This window comes from Melospiza melodia, chromosome 6, assembly GCF_035770615.1.
Source record: "Melospiza melodia melodia isolate bMelMel2 chromosome 6, bMelMel2.pri, whole genome shotgun sequence".
Lineage (NCBI taxonomy): Eukaryota > Metazoa > Chordata > Aves > Passeriformes > Passerellidae > Melospiza > Melospiza melodia.
This window is the reverse complement of record NC_086199.1, coordinates 63,258,636-63,278,955: the sequence shown is the minus strand read 5'-3', so window position 1 is coordinate 63,278,955 and position 20,320 is coordinate 63,258,636. Positions and strand designations below refer to the sequence as shown.

The 20,320-nt window shown below is 39.9% G+C and overlaps 2 protein-coding genes across 5 annotated transcripts in view; both read left to right on the top strand.

Moving 5' to 3' along the window:
- The window catches only part of MUC2 (mucin 2, oligomeric mucus/gel-forming), a 59,120-nt gene extending 56,663 nt beyond the window's left edge, over positions 1 to 2,457 (top strand). The window contains exons 61-63 of the mRNA XM_063159540.1: positions 416 to 455; positions 738 to 867; positions 1,963 to 2,457. Of these exons, the coding sequence (XP_063015610.1) occupies positions 416 to 455; positions 738 to 867; positions 1,963 to 2,218 (426 nt within the window). The 3' untranslated portion in view covers positions 2,219 to 2,457. The remainder of the gene's footprint in view (positions 1 to 415; positions 456 to 737; positions 868 to 1,962) is intronic.
- Positions 2,458 to 8,330: 5,873 nt separating this feature from the next.
- The window catches only part of LOC134419463 (mucin-5B), a 44,386-nt gene continuing 32,396 nt past the window's right edge, over positions 8,331 to 20,320 (top strand). For 2 of the 4 annotated variants that reach the window (XM_063158693.1, XM_063158690.1), the window contains exons 1-9: positions 8,385 to 8,685; positions 11,214 to 11,412; positions 13,038 to 13,293; positions 14,695 to 14,809; positions 16,143 to 16,230; positions 17,097 to 17,224; positions 17,631 to 17,856; positions 18,672 to 18,797; positions 19,520 to 19,637. In XM_063158693.1, the coding sequence (XP_063014763.1) occupies positions 11,331 to 11,412; positions 13,038 to 13,293; positions 14,695 to 14,809; positions 16,143 to 16,230; positions 17,097 to 17,224; positions 17,631 to 17,856; positions 18,672 to 18,797; positions 19,520 to 19,637 (1,139 nt within the window). In that variant the 5' untranslated portion in view covers positions 8,385 to 8,685; positions 11,214 to 11,330. The other 2 variants (XM_063158691.1, XM_063158692.1) reach the window with 2 other exon arrangements.

Sequence of the window (20,320 nt, the reverse complement as noted above, 5' to 3'; positions counted from 1 at the left end):
TGGCCAAAATACTGGCCAGCACCAAGATACTGAATCTTAGCTGACTGCTTTGTTTGGGTTCTGTCTCAACAAGAACCAGGTTTCCTTGAATGCTAAAACACAAGCTGTTCAGTCAGTAAGTAGATTGGCAGTAACACTGTGCATAGTTCCCATTCACATACAGAGGACTCTGAGAAACCATTTGTTGGAATTGCTTCTGAGCAAAAATTTCATGATGTTAACTGTAGACTTCCTTCAAAGAATTGTTTGTATTTTCACAGTCCTTTGTGAAGTCGGGAAGAGGCTGTTATCTTTGGTTATTTAGATCAATGTTACAGTACAATAATCATTGCTCTCCTCAGGTTTTGGCCTTAATGCCTTTTTAATATAGAAAAATAATATAATGTAATTTTTTTTTGTTTCTTTTTTATTTTAGGGAACTATTTCATTCTTACCTAATGGTTGTTGCAGAACATGTAAGTATGCCAGTGTATCTGAATCAACAATACAGAGAATGAATTGTCTTCTTAAATCAGCCCATTTTCCAGATAAATTTGTATTTAAATAGATACTTCTATGTTTATATTTGTCATTCCAAGACTCCGCTGTCTGATCTCTCTGGAGAAGTTTAAACTTAAAAAGCAGAAAGAGCACTTAAGGCAATTCTTTGAGTGCACTAGTGAAGCCCAGGGAATGCTGAGGTGCGAGGGACTTCTGGAGTTATTTCATTGAAAGTATTTTCTGCTCTTTCCCTGCAGGTGCCCCTCTGGACAGCAGCACACCGTGCTCTGTGCGCCACAGAAAAGACTTTATCGTCTACAATGGCTGCCGCTCCGTGGACAGAGTTGACATGACTGAATGTGAAGGAACATGTGGAACCTTCTCGCTGTAAGTAAACTCCCCAGACAATGAGATTTAAGTCCTGGTGGCACTGAGCTTGTTTATATAAAAGGAACAATAAATAGTAGACTACACAATGGTAGAAGACCTGGAACTATCTGCTTCATGAATCATGGACATAAAATGGAATCTGTGACCGACGTGCTTTGTTGTAATACAAAGCAGAAAAGTGTATTAAATTGGCTTGGGATTCAGACAGCTATGATAAGGGCTATTCATCCGTTAAGAGCTGGCTTTGTGTCAGACCACCTAGGCTAGAAATTGTCACAAAAGAACATGGATTATTTCCTGTAATGAGAATGAGTCCAGAGAGCAGCCAGACTTGGCAACTGGAAGTGGAAAAGCTGCTACTCAACAGTTAACAGCTAAAATGAAATACACATACATCTTTCAAAGGAAGATTCAAATATGCACAATTTTTATGCAGTGAAGAAATGAGAGGTTGTTTGAGTTGTGGTGTTAGTACAGTAACTTGAGTACATTTTTCTCTGAAATGAGAGAATATATTAAAAATTGGTTATAAGGAAGTGGTTAGTAGGACATCTGGTAATGAACTACTAAAACACTGCAAAACCAGCTCTAGCTCTCCAAAGAAACTGTCACTTACTGCCTATCACTGAACTTGCCACAGTGCACCTTACATGGATCAAAACTAATCTTCAGTATCACATGGAACTCTGAGAAGCCAGGGAGTTTATTAGTATTTTGAAATTCCTGATCATCTTAGGGTCTTGTTGTGGTTTCTTCTACCAAATACAAGAAAAAGATCGATTTTGTCACAGCTTATAGCCTGATATTGACAGATTCTTCAGGTTAGGAATGGTGCTTAGGAAGCTGATGAACACAAGATTGCAAAAAATACTTTGCAGTGAGATGGGAACAGAAAGAGCTGCTGCTTCCCCTTTGTGTTAACATTGCCCTGATTGGGTTAGGCATTTTATAATCACTGCTCTGTCAGATGAGCTTAGCACTTCCATTAGCCACAACTGTGGCTCTTCTCACAGGAGTTCTGTACCTGATTCCACCCTCTCCTGTACATTGGCTTCTGGCACTGAGTAACATTGCCATTTTGCATGTTGACAGATACTCTGCTGAGGCCAATTCCATGGACCACAGCTGCTCCTGCTGCAGAGAAACAAGCACCACTGAGAAGCACGTGGTTCTGAAATGCCCTGGTGGGCACGCAGTGTCACACAAGTACATCTACGTGGAGAGCTGCAGCTGTCAAGACACTGAATGCCAGAGGCCAGAGTCCAATGAGCTGCAGAAGAATGAAGTAAATGACAAGACGACCGCTCTGAACAGGATCAAGAGAGCCATCAGCTTAACATCAAAATGAAGGCAAAAAACCCCTCTGGCATTATTGACTGAAAGGACTGTGAACCATTCTTAGCTTCCTTGACTACTTTTGAACTTTACTTTTCCCAGTAACTGCATCCTGTTTGTTCTCTAATTAATTAACTGTGCCCTATTTATTTGTGCACAAAATAAGAACACAAATTTGTATTCTTACAAGTGCACAACCTCTTGAGTCCTTTCCAAATCCTCTGAATGATTAAAAGCACATCTCAAAAAGCATGGCTTTTGTACTCATTTTTATACAGTCTTGAGTTTTAGTTTGAAGAGAGAAGAAAAGTTGTTTTTCAAGTTATAGGAAGTCAAGTGGTTTCCTAAATTTTTGGGGTATCTACTCATGTCTCCTTAAAAGCTGATCAGATTGGGCTGTTCAGAAGATCCAGTCTATAAGGTGGGAGAGAAGATGTCTGCCAAAACAAAGGCAAAGAGGAATGATGGTCATGAAATTATTCAGATGACTTAGAGAAACTTTAGTTCATCACCAGAACTTACTTTAGCGGGGCTCTGTATGTTAGAACTGCAATTATGTATTTTCACTAAAAAAGTAATCCTTCAGCTATATGAAGATTACTCACAGTGCTTTCAGGATGTACAGTTACTACCATAGTAAGAGCTCTCCAAATTCCAACATTTGCAAAACAGATGCCCATCATTAAACTAAGTAATCCTAGGCTTCCTCTGCAGAAAATGGAAAGCAATAGCCATTTTTGACATTTATTTGTCTCTCAACAAAGGACAAATCTAAAGGAGTGCCTGTTTATCTTATTGTAAGGGGAGGTGAAACAGGTAACTGGAAGATGTTCATTTCTCTTGAATCATCTTAGAGTACAATGAGGGTAAACCACACCTGTTGTAGTGAAGGAAAAAAAAAGCTTTTGGTTGATTTTATCTCCATTAATGAAATCTTTATTGGCAATAGCCAACCTCAATACTGTCATCTTTGCTACCTAAAGGGTTGGTGGCACAATTTTTTGCTACTATCAAATGTACTCCAGCTTAAAAGGCAGATAAGATTTCTGCCTTTTTATAAGACTGATAAGGAAGTGCAGAAAATGAAACCCTGTATTTTTTTCAGCATTACAAAACCCTGATTGGAAAGCAGATTTCTCTGGAGTTGGACAGGTAGCTGATCTAACAAGAAGGAAGTTTTGTCAGTTTACAGAGCAAGCTGCAGATTAAATGAAGCCAAATTTCTGCTTTAGTACAGGTTTCTAAGGATTTCTATCTCTACATTCATTGTAAGATGTGACTGAGAGTTTTCTCCCAGGGCACATACAAAGTCACTCTCCTCTGTGAACTTTTTGTTATCCAAAAATTTCTATGCTGACACTAGAACCATATATTTCCTTGAGCTTTTTGCAGAAACTGCTTTTCTCAAAATCTGTTGACATTTAGCTGTCTTTGAGATTTTTATTTTTGCAGTTAAATTTAACTGAAGTCAGCAAATAACTTCTGGACACAGATACAAGATGTGATCAAATCTGCCTTGTTTCTTATGAAAAAGAGACAAAATGTTACTAGTCAGTAGTGAATTTTGCTCCACACTGTATTTACATTGAAATATGAAATCTTCCTTATTTCATTTATTTTTCATTTGGTCTGTAGTTTGCACAGGCTCTTTCTGTCCCTTCTAGTGATGGGCAAACTATTTCTTAGTGAGGAATTCTAAAGATCCTGAATAAAAGTCAGTAAGGCTGCAGATTTTGGCTTCACCACTGCAGGGCAGTCTATGGCTGATAATGTAAAGTCCCTTCATACCAAAAAAGCAACTGCCTCAAAAGGGAGTTTTTATTTCATCATATAGAGGGTTTTATTTCTGAGAATAATGAAATTTCTCACTCCCTACAGACATTTATTAAGCACTTAGTAAGCACTGGAAAGACAATTATTATGACAGGAATTTATATACAAGGTGTTATTTGTCACAGTGCTCTGGGTTATGGCAGCCCTCTCAGTTTTGTTGCTGGGTCAGTGCTGCCCATAAGCAGGTTCACAAGCACACGCTGTCAGAGAATTCTTACTTACAAGTTCTTGGCAGTTCCAGGTCACACTGCACATGCCAAACCTCCACTCCCTTCTGCACTCTTATTCACCTTAGAACTTAGTGGTTCAGTTTGCACCTGCATTTCCAGTGGAACTGGATGACAGAGTTGAACAGATTAAACTTTCTCCAGTGGAGAAATCCACTGATAGTACTTGGGAGAGAAAGGAAGAAAAGAAACTTTTAACTGTGTCTTTTAACTGTGTATCCCTACAAAAAGTAGTAGTGGCAGTGAGCAGCACTTTTGCTTCCTTCCACACCCCTCTTGGAAGTAAATTGAGATCTGTATTATCTGATCCCAGGAAGCATTTTGTTTCTTAAGCAAGAGCTGTTTGGTCTGCAGGCCACAAGAAGAGATTCTTCTGAAAAATCCTGAGGAAAATGAGGAAAAAACCCTGAGGGAAAAAAAAAAAAAAAACCCTGAGGAAATGTTTCTCATCACCCTCTCTGAAAGGGTGATATCAGCACATTAGGGATTCAGGAGACTGTGGAACATTCTGATCCCATTGTCTTCTAGGCAGGACCTACCACAAAGGACCCTGGCAGCTCCATAGAAAGCATTAATGCTGGAAGGGAGTGGGCTTGACTCTCTCTGTCCTCAAAGAATGGCTCAATTCTCCAGAAACTGCCTTGTCTTTTGGAGTCTAGCAAAAAGAAAGCAGTAGCAAGAGCCCATGTCTTGTCTCCTTGCCTGAGTCCTGTGTTCATCTCCTCCAGACTTTCTATCTAGCCTCCCACTTTCATTGGTGCTGAGGGGTTTCTCTTCCTCTGTTCTGTTTCTTTTTCTTCTTCTTCCAGTACTTAACAGTTTCAGTCTTGGAAAATGAGGAAGCCTTCTTGGGAGGCAAGTAGGACTTCCAGTCACATAGCCTTTTAAGGCACCAAACCCTAAGGTCCCAGCTCCTGCTGTCCAAGATCACACGGGTTTCATTCCTGCTTGTAGTCTTCTCATCCAAGATAGCTGGAATCTCAAGCAATTTCCTTGTAGCTACCTAGACATGCACTGGAAACTCCATGTTGTTCATGGCATTCTTCAGCAACACAGTGAGAACTTCCATCTGCAGTTAAAAAGGAGTTCACAGAAGATTTGCTTATAAAGAGAGTAGTTTTTTTTTTATGAAGCATTACTGGCTATGTGTTTTGAGAACACCAGAGACAGAAAGGAAAATAATTGTTAGCAATATGGAAACATAACTGCTGCTATATGAGGTGAGGCAGATGGGATTCAGAAAGAGGGGGGAAAACACATGCAAACCAGAAGAATTCTTCTCAAAATAATACAAGGTAGGGGTTTCTGATCTAATAACTACCTTGTCTTCTGATCTAACTATGTTCTTTAATAGTACTGTTTTGTTCTGTGGGAAGGGTAAGATAAAATTTTCAGTGTGTTTACCATTTAAGTGTACTTTGCTAAACCGCACTTCACTGAACTAAGCACATGCAGCTCTGCACATAAGCCCCAGTGAAAGGACTTTAGCAAAGGCAAAGCCCTAAGTAAATAATCCTGCAGTTACCGTGCTTGTTATATACTGTTGCACTTGTCTGGAAAAGCAAACTCAGATACTGGGAAAAGACAAAATAGACTTACAAATTCTGAGATCACAGAAAAGAACATTCTTGTAGTTTTAGGTCTGACAAAAATGAGACACATTTAAATAACTGCAACACTGATATACAATTTCTGAAATTTCACCTCCCAGTGGAAGCTTTGAGGGGTAGGGCAGTATTTTAAAGCAGAACAAGTTCTTAAAGTTGAGGAACCCTCTCCAGGGCCAAATTTCCAAAATTAACTCAATCTTTTCAGGCTACCTATGTTCTTAACTGGCAACCTCCCAGACTAAGGTCCAAACACGTCCAAGCAAGTTACCTAAGCCATATTTCCATCACTAATATGGAAAATCCCTTAAGTTAATTTTCAGCATCATGCTTCTAAAATCTGTTTTGTACAAACTTTATTCCCTTTAATGTTCCAGTTTTTCAGCACTCTTACATAAAATGCTTGAATTTTTTTCACAAGCTAGTCTCTAGAACAGTAAAAATCACCACTGTGATGTTTCCATTACCTTAATACTTTGAAAAAAACTCAAGCAGAGAGAAAGTATGGCAGAGCTGGCACTGAGAAGGTGCACCTGTGTTCCATGCAGCTTTCCTTTAAGCAGTAACAAAAGGCAACAGTGATCAAGGAATGTGGCTTTACACAGTGCCTGTGACCTGACACAGCAGTTAAATTTCAATAGCCTGTCCATTTGGACTAGTGTAGCCAAGTATTTCTTGCTGTTTTTTTTGCAGAATCTATGGGATCTGTATGATTATTCTTCTCCTTAAAAGTACAGAGAGTCTGAGCAAAATGTAAGGGCAGGTAGTTCTTGGGTGGCTAATTCTACCCTCCACACAAAAACCCCTAGTCCAAGGTTGCCTAGATTCCCACCTTAACTTGTTTTCTTCCCCATCTCTTAGCCTTTCTTTTGGCTTGCAGTCACTTTCAGTCATGGTGGACATGGTTACTGGGTATGTATTTCATGTAGTTTCAAGGTTATAGAGGCTTCATTATTAAGCATGCAGTGGCCTCTTCTGACTTATTTTGGCACCCAGGAAATAAGAAGATGCTTTTTAAAAAGAGGTAGAATCTGCTTTAGTCTAAACCCCATAAAAGTTCTAAATATTAAAGCAGAAAATTCATATGCTTCCCTTTGTTCTGCTACCCCATATTTTTCCACCAGGAAGGTTGTTTAAAGTAAAACCTTTCAAGTAGAAAATCTCTAGGGCCCAACCTCCTGATGAGATGGCTTTCTATGCAGGGAGTCTCTCTTACGTGAGGAAGTGCCAATAGGTCAAAGAGACCTCTGTGCACGACACCAATCAGCCGTGTCATTACTCCTTGTACGTGGATTTTGAAAGATCTACATCTTAAAGAAAAACAGAAAAGAGCAGCTGGACTCATTCCTTGCAAACAGGAATAACTAATATCCTTGATCTGTTCGCAAAAAGTCAAGGAGCTCTATGGCGAGACGAGAGGTTAAGGAGCTTTGTGTCCATTCGAAGGGAAAATGTAAAAAAACATTCAACCACCTCCTACCAAAATTGAAATACTGAAGGCATCTGTCATGTATTTTAGTGGACAATTGATGGCAGATATCCATTCCCTCCTTTCCCACTGCCTGCCAGAGATCCCCTTATATTTAATGACAGCTGTTTCAAACTGTGTGGTAGACACAAATCTGATAGATCAAATAAATCTTTAATGTAACTTTCCTAAATTCTGTGATATCATGCAAAGGATTAAAAAGGATAATTCATGTTGTTCTTGAATTCTACTGGCAATTACTGATTGTTATAACTACCAGTTATGTAAAATATTTTGCCAAAATCACTTTGGATTTTTTTTATCATGTGGATTATTGGCACAAACTGCCTGACAAATGAAATGTTTTCCTAGCTAATATTACTTTGTTAACGGAGCACACATAATTTCTCTAGGTTTATTTTCTAGGCAGTGCTTGTAAAACACTCTTATAGTGGATACTCATTTCAATAAGCAGTACCAATTTTGCCTGAAATGAACTGGGTTCTTAGAGGATTTCCAAACTCTAACTCCCAGTGTTGAAATGACTCAGGATGGCCATAACTCTTTACAGCACATATGGAATCATCATACCCCTTTGACAGAAGGATATGATACAAACACAACTGCCAGACTTTAGTACAGTGGCTGGCTATGAAGGGCACTGATCCACCAGATGCCTCCTACTTGAGTGTGTCTTTTACCAAGTTCGTAGCAAAAATGTATTTTTGTGAGTCACCAGTGTATTACATTACCTTCATGATGGCTTATCTTCAGTGAGTCAGTGGTGATAAAGAAACTGAGTTAATATTTACCTATTGTATTTACTAAAATCACATACCCTTTAATGACAAACGATCCATGAAATGGGCTGTAAAGGGGCCAAGAGGAATTGTTCTTTTTGCTAATACAGCTGCAGAAGAGGGAAGGCCTCTTATCCTGCAGGGTCCAATAAAGGGAAGAGTTATTAATCCCAGTTTGTCACTGTGGGGGGAATAGTTATAACTTGCGTGCCAATAGCAATGATTCAGTGGTAGGTGATCAACACAGCCTGTAAGCTCCCTGTCAGTCTGCATTTCCTTCTGAAAAGCTTCCATGTATTTCTCCTGAAAACCTCAGTGTTTCAACTCTTGAATATAAAAACTTAATTTGAATGCAAATATTCTTCCCCTGTCAGTAGCCCTGAAATCACTGCAGAAGATTGAAGCAACTAGTGACTTCTAAGGAGTGTAGCCCGCAGTATCTGTGGAGAAGCCAGAAGCAGCAGCTCTGGTTAGTCATTGACAGAAACTCTACTCCCCAAGAAATGGCAAAGGAATGGCACAAATGACAGAGCAAACAAGCAGAGGTAAGAAAATGGCTAGGTATAGAGCAAGAGAACTGGGTTTCCCATTTCTCTGAGTTGAGTTTTGCTCTTGCTTTTCTCAGGGGAGGATCCCAGATGACTGATACTACTATCTCTGCTGACTAGAGCATAAGTGAATGTTGGTTCAATGAATCATTTGTTTTATTCTGTCTTTTCCTTGAAAAGTTTTAATGTGCTGTTCATGTTCTTCCCAGGCCCCTAAGTGCTAAGTGGGGCTTACAGGGGTAAATGATGCCTAACTCATTCCTCCTGCCCATCCTCCCATTACCTTGAATCACCGCACACAATGTAGAACACAAAGGGCTGGAAGTTGCAGAGGTCAAGGTCACTATGTCTTTGTCATCAAAGAACTACTACAACCTGAAGGGTATCTTTGGCAAGTAGTTATTACATGGTTCCTGCTGCTTTTGTGCAGCTCAGTGGGAATAAAGGGGGCTTTTTCCAGAGTCAGGAATCATGGTCCTAGAGTCTGATTCCTCCTTCTACTCTCATACCAAAATGAATTAAATAGATACTTAGATTTCTTGGATGGGAATGGGAAAGGAAGTGGACAGTGACTGAAGAAATATGGACTTTATCTCAGCAGAGTTCTGCATTTGGATTTTGACACTAGCATTGATTATGAAAAATTAACGTATTTCAGCTATCCACCTTTACCTCAACTAAGCTCTCTTAGTCTGTATCTGTGGTCTACTGACCTATATGCTTTTCCTTCTGGGCTTCACAGCCCTTCCCCACACTTGCCATTAGCCCTGTTCTGCGGCCTGAACGGGAACTCAGTATTAACATTACCAGGAGAATCTGTTGTATTTGAGTGTTGATATTTCACTGTATTCAATTTCAGATCATCCTCATATTTCAAGTGTCATATTCTCATGGTTAAGTTTATCTACTAGATATTCTCCTAACTTACTTTGTACCTATTTGGACAGAGATCAGGAGGGAAGATGTGCTGTGATTAAAAGGAAAAGCAGCAGCAGTCCATGCCTTCCATCACCAGTGTCATAAAGTCTGTTGGTTCTGTATTCCAGCCAAAATGTCAGGGCTTCAAGAACTACCTTCCAGCAGTGCCCTGCCTCCAGTGTGACTGACAATGGAATTAATGGGACACGGACAGTGGCAAAGGGGTAACACGAACTCATGTTTCATGTCCTGCACAATGCTTATGCACGCTGGTGCAGACTTTTCTTTAGAGAAAGGGCAGCAGCAAATCTTCATCTAGCAGATGCTGTCACCTGTGATTCTGCAAAGCACCTTGTGCCTGTGTAGGGCAGCAGCAGTGGGCCAGCTTTGGGACACTCCACTTTGGCAACAGCACAAAGTCTGGCAAAGCTGTGAGCAAGACTGTTCCCAAGGCCCAGCTTGGTGCCTGCCAACCAAAAGGCATTCATATTCATACTCCCCAGTGGGTACATGGGCAGGCTTGACCTGAGGCCTTGCAAGAAGGGGCAAAACTATGTCCACCTTAAACTGTATCGGTGCCCACTTAACTACTGGCAATCACTCTGCTGTTTTCCCAAAGGGAATGGAGCAGCTGGAAGCATGGGAATGTCTGTTACCCAGGTTTGATTTTCTGGGAGTAGGTGAGAAGCTTCCTCTCTTGTCAGGAGCTGTTCCCCCACGGCACAGATGAGGAAAAGAAATGCAAGGTCAGTTTGTGTCAACAATGCAAGTAAATTTCCAGAAGGGACTCTAAAATCACCAAAATCAGAATATCCTTGTAGGGTGTCCTGCAAGGGGCTGTAGAGCTCATGATTGAGCTCACTGGACTTTTTATGGGTATGTGGTAGGGTATTAATGTACTTTGAGAGCACCAGGGGACTCTTTTGCAGCAGTGTAATCTAGGTGGTGAAGGAATGAACTGTGGTCTACATTATGACAGGACTTGGACACTTCTCCCTTATGATGTTTGGAGAATCCACCACTTCTGTGTGCATAAAGAATAAATTAAATCCCATTTGTGCAGTTGAGGTGAGAATTTTTACACTTTTGGTTTTGTTTCTGGTCTACTGAAGCAGTAAATCTGGCCTTTTTTTGTAAAATATTTTGAGTACACTTCTTAAGGGACAGTGCCCTCTGACAAAAGATTTTTCTCTAAATAAACCATACATTATGCTTGACATGATAATACTTTTTGCTCTGTTTAGAAGTTGCCAGTAAAGCTGGTAGAGGCAACAAACACATTTGCTTGTGCTGGGGGATTCTGCTGATGTGCAAGACAGAGAAAAATTCTGAAAGAGGTCAGTGTTTGCTTGCAACTAATCAGATGTTATTAAAAAAACCAAACAAACAAACAAGCAAACAAAAAAAAACTATTGCTGCCAAAGAAATAACAACTGTAGGAGGAGGGTGAGGGGACCTATTTTCAAAGGAGGAAATTTGAAACAGACAGCTCTCTGTCCCCATAAAGCAATAAAGAACTGGATACCTGTCCTGTTGAAGAGAGAGGAGGTTTCTGGGTGCTAATAATGAATGACTGAAAGAAAATTTAATGAAGCTCCACCTTTCAGGGACCCTGCCATCAGTGTTTTGTTCTCATGCCAAACTCCTGGACTATAAAAATCTGCCTATAAGCCAAGAAAAAACACTTCCCTGAAAGGATTTTCAAGTTACAACTTCATGGCAAGATGGAAATAAAAAACGGGAGATTGTTTTGGATCTTCTGCCTAATTTGGAGTTTTTGCAAGGCCAAAGAACCAGTTCAGATAGGTAAGAAAAGAATCTAATTCTTGCATTACTTGCTCTCATATAGCTCTCCATAGGTGAGAAATAGAGTTGACAAATGAAAATTTGTCACATATTCATATGAGATGTAGACATGCCAGATACTGTTAAACATGGTACCTTTTTATCCTGATTGTCAACCATTTAAGTATGACTTTTTTTCTTTCATTACTAGGTAGTGTTTTATGTTTTATGCTCTAAGTGACTATTCTTAAAGAGGAGACCCTCTGCACCAAAAATCCAAACCAAACAAAAAAAAAATGGTGACACCCTTTTCAACACATTTCACACATATTCTTCCAAAAATAAGTACTTACCATATCACCAGCTAGGCTTGATCGACCAGTATGAAATGCTGCATTAGCAGGAATCACATTTTTTGTGCTCTGGTGCACTCCTGGTTTGATTTTTAATCTCTTACACTTTCCCCAACTGCTTAATACACAGTTGATGTACCAGTTATTGCTGCCTTAGTAATTCCAGCAATTTCATTTCCAGGATAGCCAAACTTTCTCACCTGCCCTCATGACTGCATAGGAAAGTGCTAAATTGCCCTATGACAGTAGCAGTCCCTTTAAAAAGCTGTTTCGGCAAGGACTTATGGGGCACTTGAGTTTGGGCTGCCCATTTATAACATAAGGATCTGAATTTCTCAGTTCTTCCCTGCTGATTCTTAGGCAAGAATATTTAATAAAATTTTAGAGTTCACTGAGTAAATGAGTAACTTTTTGATTTGATCTGTGGTGGATATCTGTGTTGATAGTCCTAAACATGCTACCTGAAGTACACAAAGAAATTTGCCTGTTTCATTTGTCATTCTTTCAGAAGAAAACCTGAAAGTATTTTGTAGCGGGCATATATAATTTAATTCAAGGTGATTAATTAGTTTTCTTTGTGAAAACTGCTCAGTGGTGTGAAAACTGCTTTCTGAAGTAATGTCTTATATGCACTTAGACTAGGTACCTATACCTTTGACAGAGGTAAAGCTTAGAGGGCCAAAACATGAGTTCTGGTCGAGAAGGAAAACCAAGTATCTCTTAGCCAACAGCTGAAGCTGGTAGCAGCCTCAACCACTGAGATCAACCAGCAGCTGCCACTTTGCTGAAAATTCATGCCACCTGTGGTATCTCCTGGAAAGCACTCAACACAAAATCTTGCCTGAGTTAAATGAGATTTAGACATCCAGAATGGGATTCTTATCACTTCACTTTAGATATCTACAGTGAAAATATGTCTACAGCATGAATATAGACACAGCCTTTTTAGACAATGGAGAGATGCATGTGGTTTACAGCATCTTCTTGCTAGGCACATATGTAAGATGAGAAAGCTGAACCTCTTCTGCTTTTCACTGTTAACTTCTGCTTTTCACTGTTGACTTCAAAGGAGACTAGGCTAATCTGCTCACATTGCAGGTCTCTCTGTACTTCAAAAGTAATGGACTTCAAAAGTTCAGTGAGATGAAACTACTTCCCAAAGGCTAGTATTTTCCAAGAGTTATCAATTTTGCCTTTGAAAATCTGCCCCTTTAATGTTTTTCAGCAAAAAAAAGGGACAAGCACCTCATATGGGGTGAATTTCTAAGCTCCCCTACTATGATTTTTCTTTAGTCCAGGTCTCTACTGTCAGTAGGAGCGAATGTGTCACCTGGGGCAACTTCCACTTCCATACGTTTGACCATGTAAAATTTACTTTTCCTGGAACCTGCACATATGTCTTCGCTTCGCACTGCAATGACAGCTACCAGGACTTTAACATTCAGATCAGGCGCAGTGCCAAGAACAGCTTCCTTATCTACTTCACTGTCACCATTGATGGAGTGGTCCTGGAGGTGAAGGAGACGGGAATCACGGTGAACGGGAAGAAGTGAGTAAAGACTGCAATGTTGTTTTGAGCGGCATTTTTATTGCCACGTGTTAGGTGGTCTGACTGGAAAGCAGTGGCTGTGTATGAGATGTATAACTTTATGAGCAGGGTATTGTGAAGAGTCCCCCCCTTAGTGTTTGAGAAGGCAAGAGGCATTTAAACTAAACTACACGTCCCAGGGACCAACACCAACAAGTTAAGTAGAGAGCAATGTGTATATTACAAAAACAAAAGGTGTTTTAAGGTTTCCTTAATGTTGCTTTGATTTGAGAGGGAGGGATGAAGGAAAGTAAATAAATCCCAACACTCTATATCTGTAGAAGCTTGATGGTTTTTCTTTTTTCTCAAAATATTATTTCTGTGGTAATAACCCTACTGTTTTATGTTGCTGCTCAGGAACAGATGGTTCTTTTAGGGACAGTTTTCCATTTCCAGATCGATTAGTCTAGAAAATTGCTCTGCTTTGCAGATCACAACTTGGTCAGGGATCTTCTTATAAGAAAAGGCAGAATTTTTAGAAGTCAAAATCCACACCTTTAATTCCAACTAACCACAAACTGCAAAGAGAAGGATAAAAAATATTCCCTAAGTAAAAATCATATGCAACAATAGCTGAAAGTTAGGCACAATATTAAGGACAGTCCCCATGAGAAGTGCAGAGTCCTGATCCTAGCAAAGAATTATGAAGGGCCTAGGCAACCTTTGACTCTGGGAAAACCCCTCACAATTCTGTTGAAGAGAAAATTGCAAGCATATGGGCTGTCTTGACAGCCTTCTAGAAACAACCAAATATAGAATAGCACCACTCTGTTGTAATTATAGCACCGAAGCCCATATGTGTCTCCTAACTCAAAGGGGCAAGAAATCTCCTGTCTTCTATCCATTTTCTGAATTTCTAAGCTTTTAGACTGTTGCAAAATGAACGGTAATTGTCTTGGTAAGATGGAAAAGTAATGTAGGTCTGAGTTGCATGAGTACATGAGTAACAGAACAGAATTCTTTGTGAATCCCAAATACCAAGGGGGTCCCGGAAGGATGATGATGACCTGCAGTGTCCTCATGTGGAGGGTCATTTTCCCAATATTGTTATCTTGCTCTTTATAAACTTTATAGGGTAGAACCTTTTATAAGGGTTAGGTCCTTGGGTTTGGCTGCTTTCTATCAGTTGAGTGGCTGATCTACATCAGCCACATTGACACAAGACCAAAATGCATTGTGTTATGGATTAAGGTTGGTAAAAGGACACAGTGGACAATGTAATGCATTGTGTGGACAAAGTCTGACCTTGCAAAGAATGTTCCCGTGTCTTATTTAGTTCTCCAGTTTTCCTTCCTATGTATCTGTAAGGATTTCATCAGTCTTTTTTTCACTGCAATCTGTTTTTTCCCCTCAAATTTCCAGGATTGCCATGCCTTTCAGCTTGAAGAGCATTCTGATTGAGGACACCTGTACTTACTTCCAAGTCACTTCCAAGCTGGGCCTGACACTCAAGTGGAACTGGGCTGACACTCTCCTAGTATGAACAGTCAGTTAGTTGTTTTCCTCCTGGTGAACCTCATCAGTAATGAAAAGCGGGGCTGGATGCAGGCACTGTGCTGATATATGAAATTATGGGTGGGAGCTATCAATCTGTCCATAAACTCATAGAAAAATACCAAACTGGGCAATAGTTTCACAGGGCAGGGGCAGGCACAACCCCATGGTATTCCAGCTAATTTTTTGTGACAGAAGAGTTAATCCTGGATATAGCACATCTGCATTTAGCTCCTTGCTCCACGGGGCACTGGCAGCAACAGCCCTCCAGCTCTGCCTTGCTACTCTGTCTCATGCCCATATTGTGTGGGAAACTGATATGTGTGACCAGTTCAGACCTTGGCCTCTTTCATTCCAAAGCAATGCTATGTGGGAATTCTCCTCTGAACATCTACCCTGGAATATTCTCTTCTGTACCAGTGCATTTACACTTTTGTGTGTGAATACTTATCCTTCACAATCCAGACTGAGATTAATGAAATGGAAGTTGTGTGTCAAGTTATGCCATTCAGAGAGAGAGATAGGGTAAAAGGGGAATAGAGAGAAAAGATATCAGGAAGTAAAAAAATGATATTGAAATTCTGATTTATTTAAGTATTTGCTTTCCCCTTTCCCATGTACTAATTAATACCCAAAGTGTTAAAGGCATTATTTGGACATTACTGTAGAGTGGACACAACAGTAGGAAAAGTACTGCCTTTTTTGGGTGGACCTGAGTGGCACCAGGACATGTTCTCCAAGCATGTAGAAATGATTAGGTGCAATAGTTTTATACAGCAAGGCAATAGTGTGCTAACCTGGCTGTTTATTTCCACTAAGTATGGGGAAAATAAGTAATGCTTGGCAGACCCATGCCTAGAAGTGCTATAAAATTTTCCATTACCCTATGGACAAGAAAACCCATTATCTATGGCTAAAAGTTAACCAAAGCTGCTTCTTTACAACATCCAGCATTAGAGCACAGTTATCTGACCTGCCCAGAGAGGAGATGTGGTACCCTGCAAGAGGTACCAAATGTCTCTATACACAGTGTCAATATTGGGAGACACTGGTCCAGGGATTAATCCAGTATTCAACATGATTCAGTTACCCATCTTTAATGGGTAGGAATGACAATTGCTGGAGGATTCTCTTCCCATTTGAATTCAGTCTGTCTGCAGATAAGTTTTATGAGAGATTTGTGTCAGAAAAGGAGGCATTCCTACAAACTAGGACTGAGCATTTCTGCCTCTGCACTTTTCTGCTGTGAATCACTGTGCAACAAGTGCTGCTGATATGGGGAAAAGCCTTTCAACTCTGTGTTTCCTCTTTTGTAGCTGGACCTGGAAGAAACATATAAAGAGAAAATATGTGGTCTATGTGGGAACTATGATGGCAATGAGAAGAATGATTTGATTTTGGAAGGTAGGTCATAAATACAGCATATTTCATCCAGAACAGACCTCCTTATACATGACATGAAACTCGATATCTGTTTCCTCTGAGCAGGCTTTCAGATTTCCTGACAGGCACATGAACATTTGCATATGCAGGAGATGTATTTTAAGAGGTTCTGAGATATTTGGGGTTTTCTGCTCTTTTCAAATTTATAAGAGTCTCCAACCTCTTTGACCAAAATTAATTACTTGGCTATCATGCAGCACCATTGCCAGGTTCCCCACTGACAATAACTTACTTTCAGGAAATGCAAGAGTGCATTTTCTGTTCTTCTATTTTAATCTTTCTATTTGTGATTGTTTTTTACTCTATAATGAAATGAAAGCATCAGGGAAAACACAAAGTATCTTTGAAGAAACTGTGGTGCCATCCACTGACACCTTTAGATATTGCAAATAGCTGAGCCTCTGATCCTGCACCAGGTTGTATGGATGGAAAAACACCTTCATCCTGGGATATCAGCTGCAGGACTGAATCCAAAGTTATAACAACATCCCTTTATGTAATACCTGTATGACTGTTGCACATGTGAATAGAAAACTCCGTAACATCAAACACACCCAAAACAAAGAGAAGTCTGGAATTTATCAGAAGCACCAGAAAGTTCAGGCTGACAGCAGGCCTTGATACAAGTGTGCCAGATTCCTGACTCTAGCCCAACAGAAGGTTATATCAGGCTGTCATCCTCCATAAGAGATGGATGCTGGTTAAATTTGGGCATCTCATGAAGGGCATACTGCCTTTGAGCCCAAAGAGTAAGTGCATTTTTATAGCCCATTAATTGACCTAAGGAATTGTGGGAAGTTACTGAAATGCATCTGGGTTTTTTGCAGGGTATAAAATGCATCCAAGACAGTTTGGGAACTTCCACAAAGTAGAGGATCCATCACAAAAGTGTGCTGATGTGAGCCCAGATGACCACACTGGAAAACATCCCAGGAGGAATAGATGCAGCACCTATGTAAGTCTGTGGGACTAAGAAGCACAAATCCTCTCAACCTACAGTGTTGAAGAGACTGTTGAAAAAAATCTTAATTACAGAGCATGCACTAAACTGAATTTTTCAGAACTCTAAAGATGAATTTGAGCAAAATTATGATCTTATAGCTGAAAGAATATCTTATTATGGTATTAAAGAAATAGCTATTGGGAAAATGCCCAGTTGAATGACATCTTCCAGTCCAAGGCAAAGGACATTGTGGCAGAAAGTTACACTGGAAAATCTTCTGAGATCACTTCCAACTTGAATTATTCTGTGACCCTGGAACTGTGTCATCAAAACTTGAAATGTGTATTCAAAAACCTGAAAGGCGGTAAAATATCAAGTATTGCTTTTCTTCCCCCCCCCCCCCTTTTTTTTTTAATAGAAAAAAGGATGCAAGAAACTTATGTCCCGTTTTGGAAACTGCCCCAGAGTGGTTGCCTTTGATGACTACATAGAGACCTGTGCTGAGGACATGTGCCACTGTGCAGTTAATTCTTCTCACTCTGATTTGGTTCCCAGCTGCATATGCAGCACTTTAAACCAGTACTCTCGAGATTGTGTCCTGAGGAAGGGAGACCCTGGGGAATGGAGAACCAAAGAACTCTGCTGTAAGTAGCTACTGGTCTGGAGATTTATTTCAGGTTAGACATTTACACAAGTATTCTGATCCCAGCAGAGCAAAGCTAGGAGCTCTGGTAACTGCCTTGAATCAATCTGTGAAAATACTTTGACACAAACATTGTTAATGGAAAAATTTCTGCAAATTTAACTTGATTTTGCTCCTTAAATTAGAACTATAGCTTGATGTTGCCCACCTCCTTCTTGCAACTAAGTTTTCATGAGTTCTTTTTTTTTTTTTTTTAATTTTTCTCTGCATAGTTAACTCATAAAAAGCCTTATTTAAACATGGTGACAACTAGACACAAGTAGTTACTGAGAAGAGCAACAAGTTCATACTTATCTTACCTTGTGTTTTCATACTCAGTAGTCCAGTTACTGGGCAGGAAATCTCTTTAAATCCAGGGGGAAGGCTACAGGTAGTTCACCAAAAATGCTGGTGTGGATTGGGATAGCAAATCAATGCCAGAAGTACTGATTTGCTTCAGGCAAAAATAAACTGTTATCACTACCTAAATGATTCTGATGTTCTTTGCTTGTATTGTGACTTCAGGCAACCTTGAGCTAGTAAAGTAATGTGAAATAGCTCACATTTCCCAGCAGCACACTTTTGTCCAAAAGATAAAGTAAAGGTGGTCATAAAACATTCCTTTAAAACGTTAAACAAACACAACATATCGGCATAGAAGGTCTTGCAAACAAGATATGGAGGAAAGGAGGAAGAAGGGGTTGGGTAGTGACACAACAATTTGAGAGGTATTATAAATACATCATTAACATACTTCATTTTGGTTTGGTCTTGCAGATCAGGAATGCCCAAACAACATGGAGTACATGGAATGTGGAAATTCCTGTGCTGACACATGTGCGGATCCAGAAAGGAGCAAGATTTGTAAAGCCCCATGTACAGATGGCTGTTTCTGTCCTCCTGGTAAGGCAGGCTGCTTCTGCCAATGATCACACACATCAAGGGAGAAAAAGGGAGGTTGTTCCCTTTCTTTACCATTTCACACAACAAATAAACTGCTTCTTCTAGCATAATTTACCAACTTCCTTCTTGGAAGAGCCAGATTTCTAAAGATATGAGATCCTGACACTGGAGAAGGGAGGCAAAAACTTCTAAGGACTAGACAGGGAAAAAATGGTGCAGATATGGAAAGAGAAGAGGTGCTCTCTAGACAGTAAGAAAGCAGGTGAAGGTGTCTCATGAGATGCCTCCCTGCTATGACACTAAATCTAGCCGTAGCTTAAGTGACACAAAACATACATGCATTTCCAGGTATGTGCATGTGTAAATTTGCACATGAAATAGTCTAAGATGAGGCTCTGATTTCTGTTAGATTCACTGTTAGAAAGGGATGGAAACTGGCTCGCACCCTTGCAATCTGGCACTTGATAATCCTGCTCACAGTGAAAGATTTTGTAACAGGAAATGTTCTTTGAGTTTAGCAATGCTTTCATTTGAGTTCTAGTTAGAAATATTACCCATTCATTAACATCTGAAAGGGCCTGGTGTGGTGTTTTCCTTTAAAAGTGTCCCATTCATTTTATGAAATGCTGAATACTCCAGAGTTTTTTTCATACTCTAATCTTCCCTGATGGCATTTCCCTGACTCACCGAAGGAATATTAACTAGCCATTGTGTCTGAACAGGAACTATCCTTGATGACCTCAGCAGCAAGAAGTGCATCCCCAGAGACAGCTGCCCCTGTACATTTCAAGGCAAAGTCTACTCATCTGGAGGAACTTACTCCACTCCCTGCCAGAACTGGTACTGTTGTGGTTGTGATTGCACAAACAAGGCAGAAGTATTTATTTCAAAACATTGATGAGTGGCATTCTGTATTTCCTCCTTTTTTTTATAATATTTTCCTGTCATTTCTCTTAAATAACAATTCAAAACCTTGCTCTGAATTTCCAGTGTAAGAAAACTTGGAGGTATTCCTCAACCACACATAGTTATTATCCACCTTCACTTGAAACTGCATGTGAAAACTGAGCTCAAGGTTTCAGAATGTAGAAAAATGAGACTCTTTACTTATTAATTCAGAGACTTTGGCCACTATAGTGAGGTGTGAACTCACACCATGTTAAAAACTGGCACTTCCAACAACATCTGGATCTCCACAACACTGTTTAAAGAAGTCTCAGAAGTCCTCATCCCCTGGTCCTTGAGAATTATTTGATTTAGAAAAAAACCTGTCAGCTTGAACCCATCTCCATTCTCTACTGGTGAAAAGTGATAACATCTTAGGTATATTACTCTCAAAACAGTTTTATTTCTTACTCTTATATGTTATTTGGGCTCCTGTGACACAACATCATTTTCTAACCATCAGTCATAGTTTTGCTATAGGGAGGAATGAAATGTGGTATGGTGCATGGCCAAACATTCTGCAAGCCCCTTTGGATTATCCTGCATTTTGAGAAAATGCTCCTCAAATCCCGGAAATT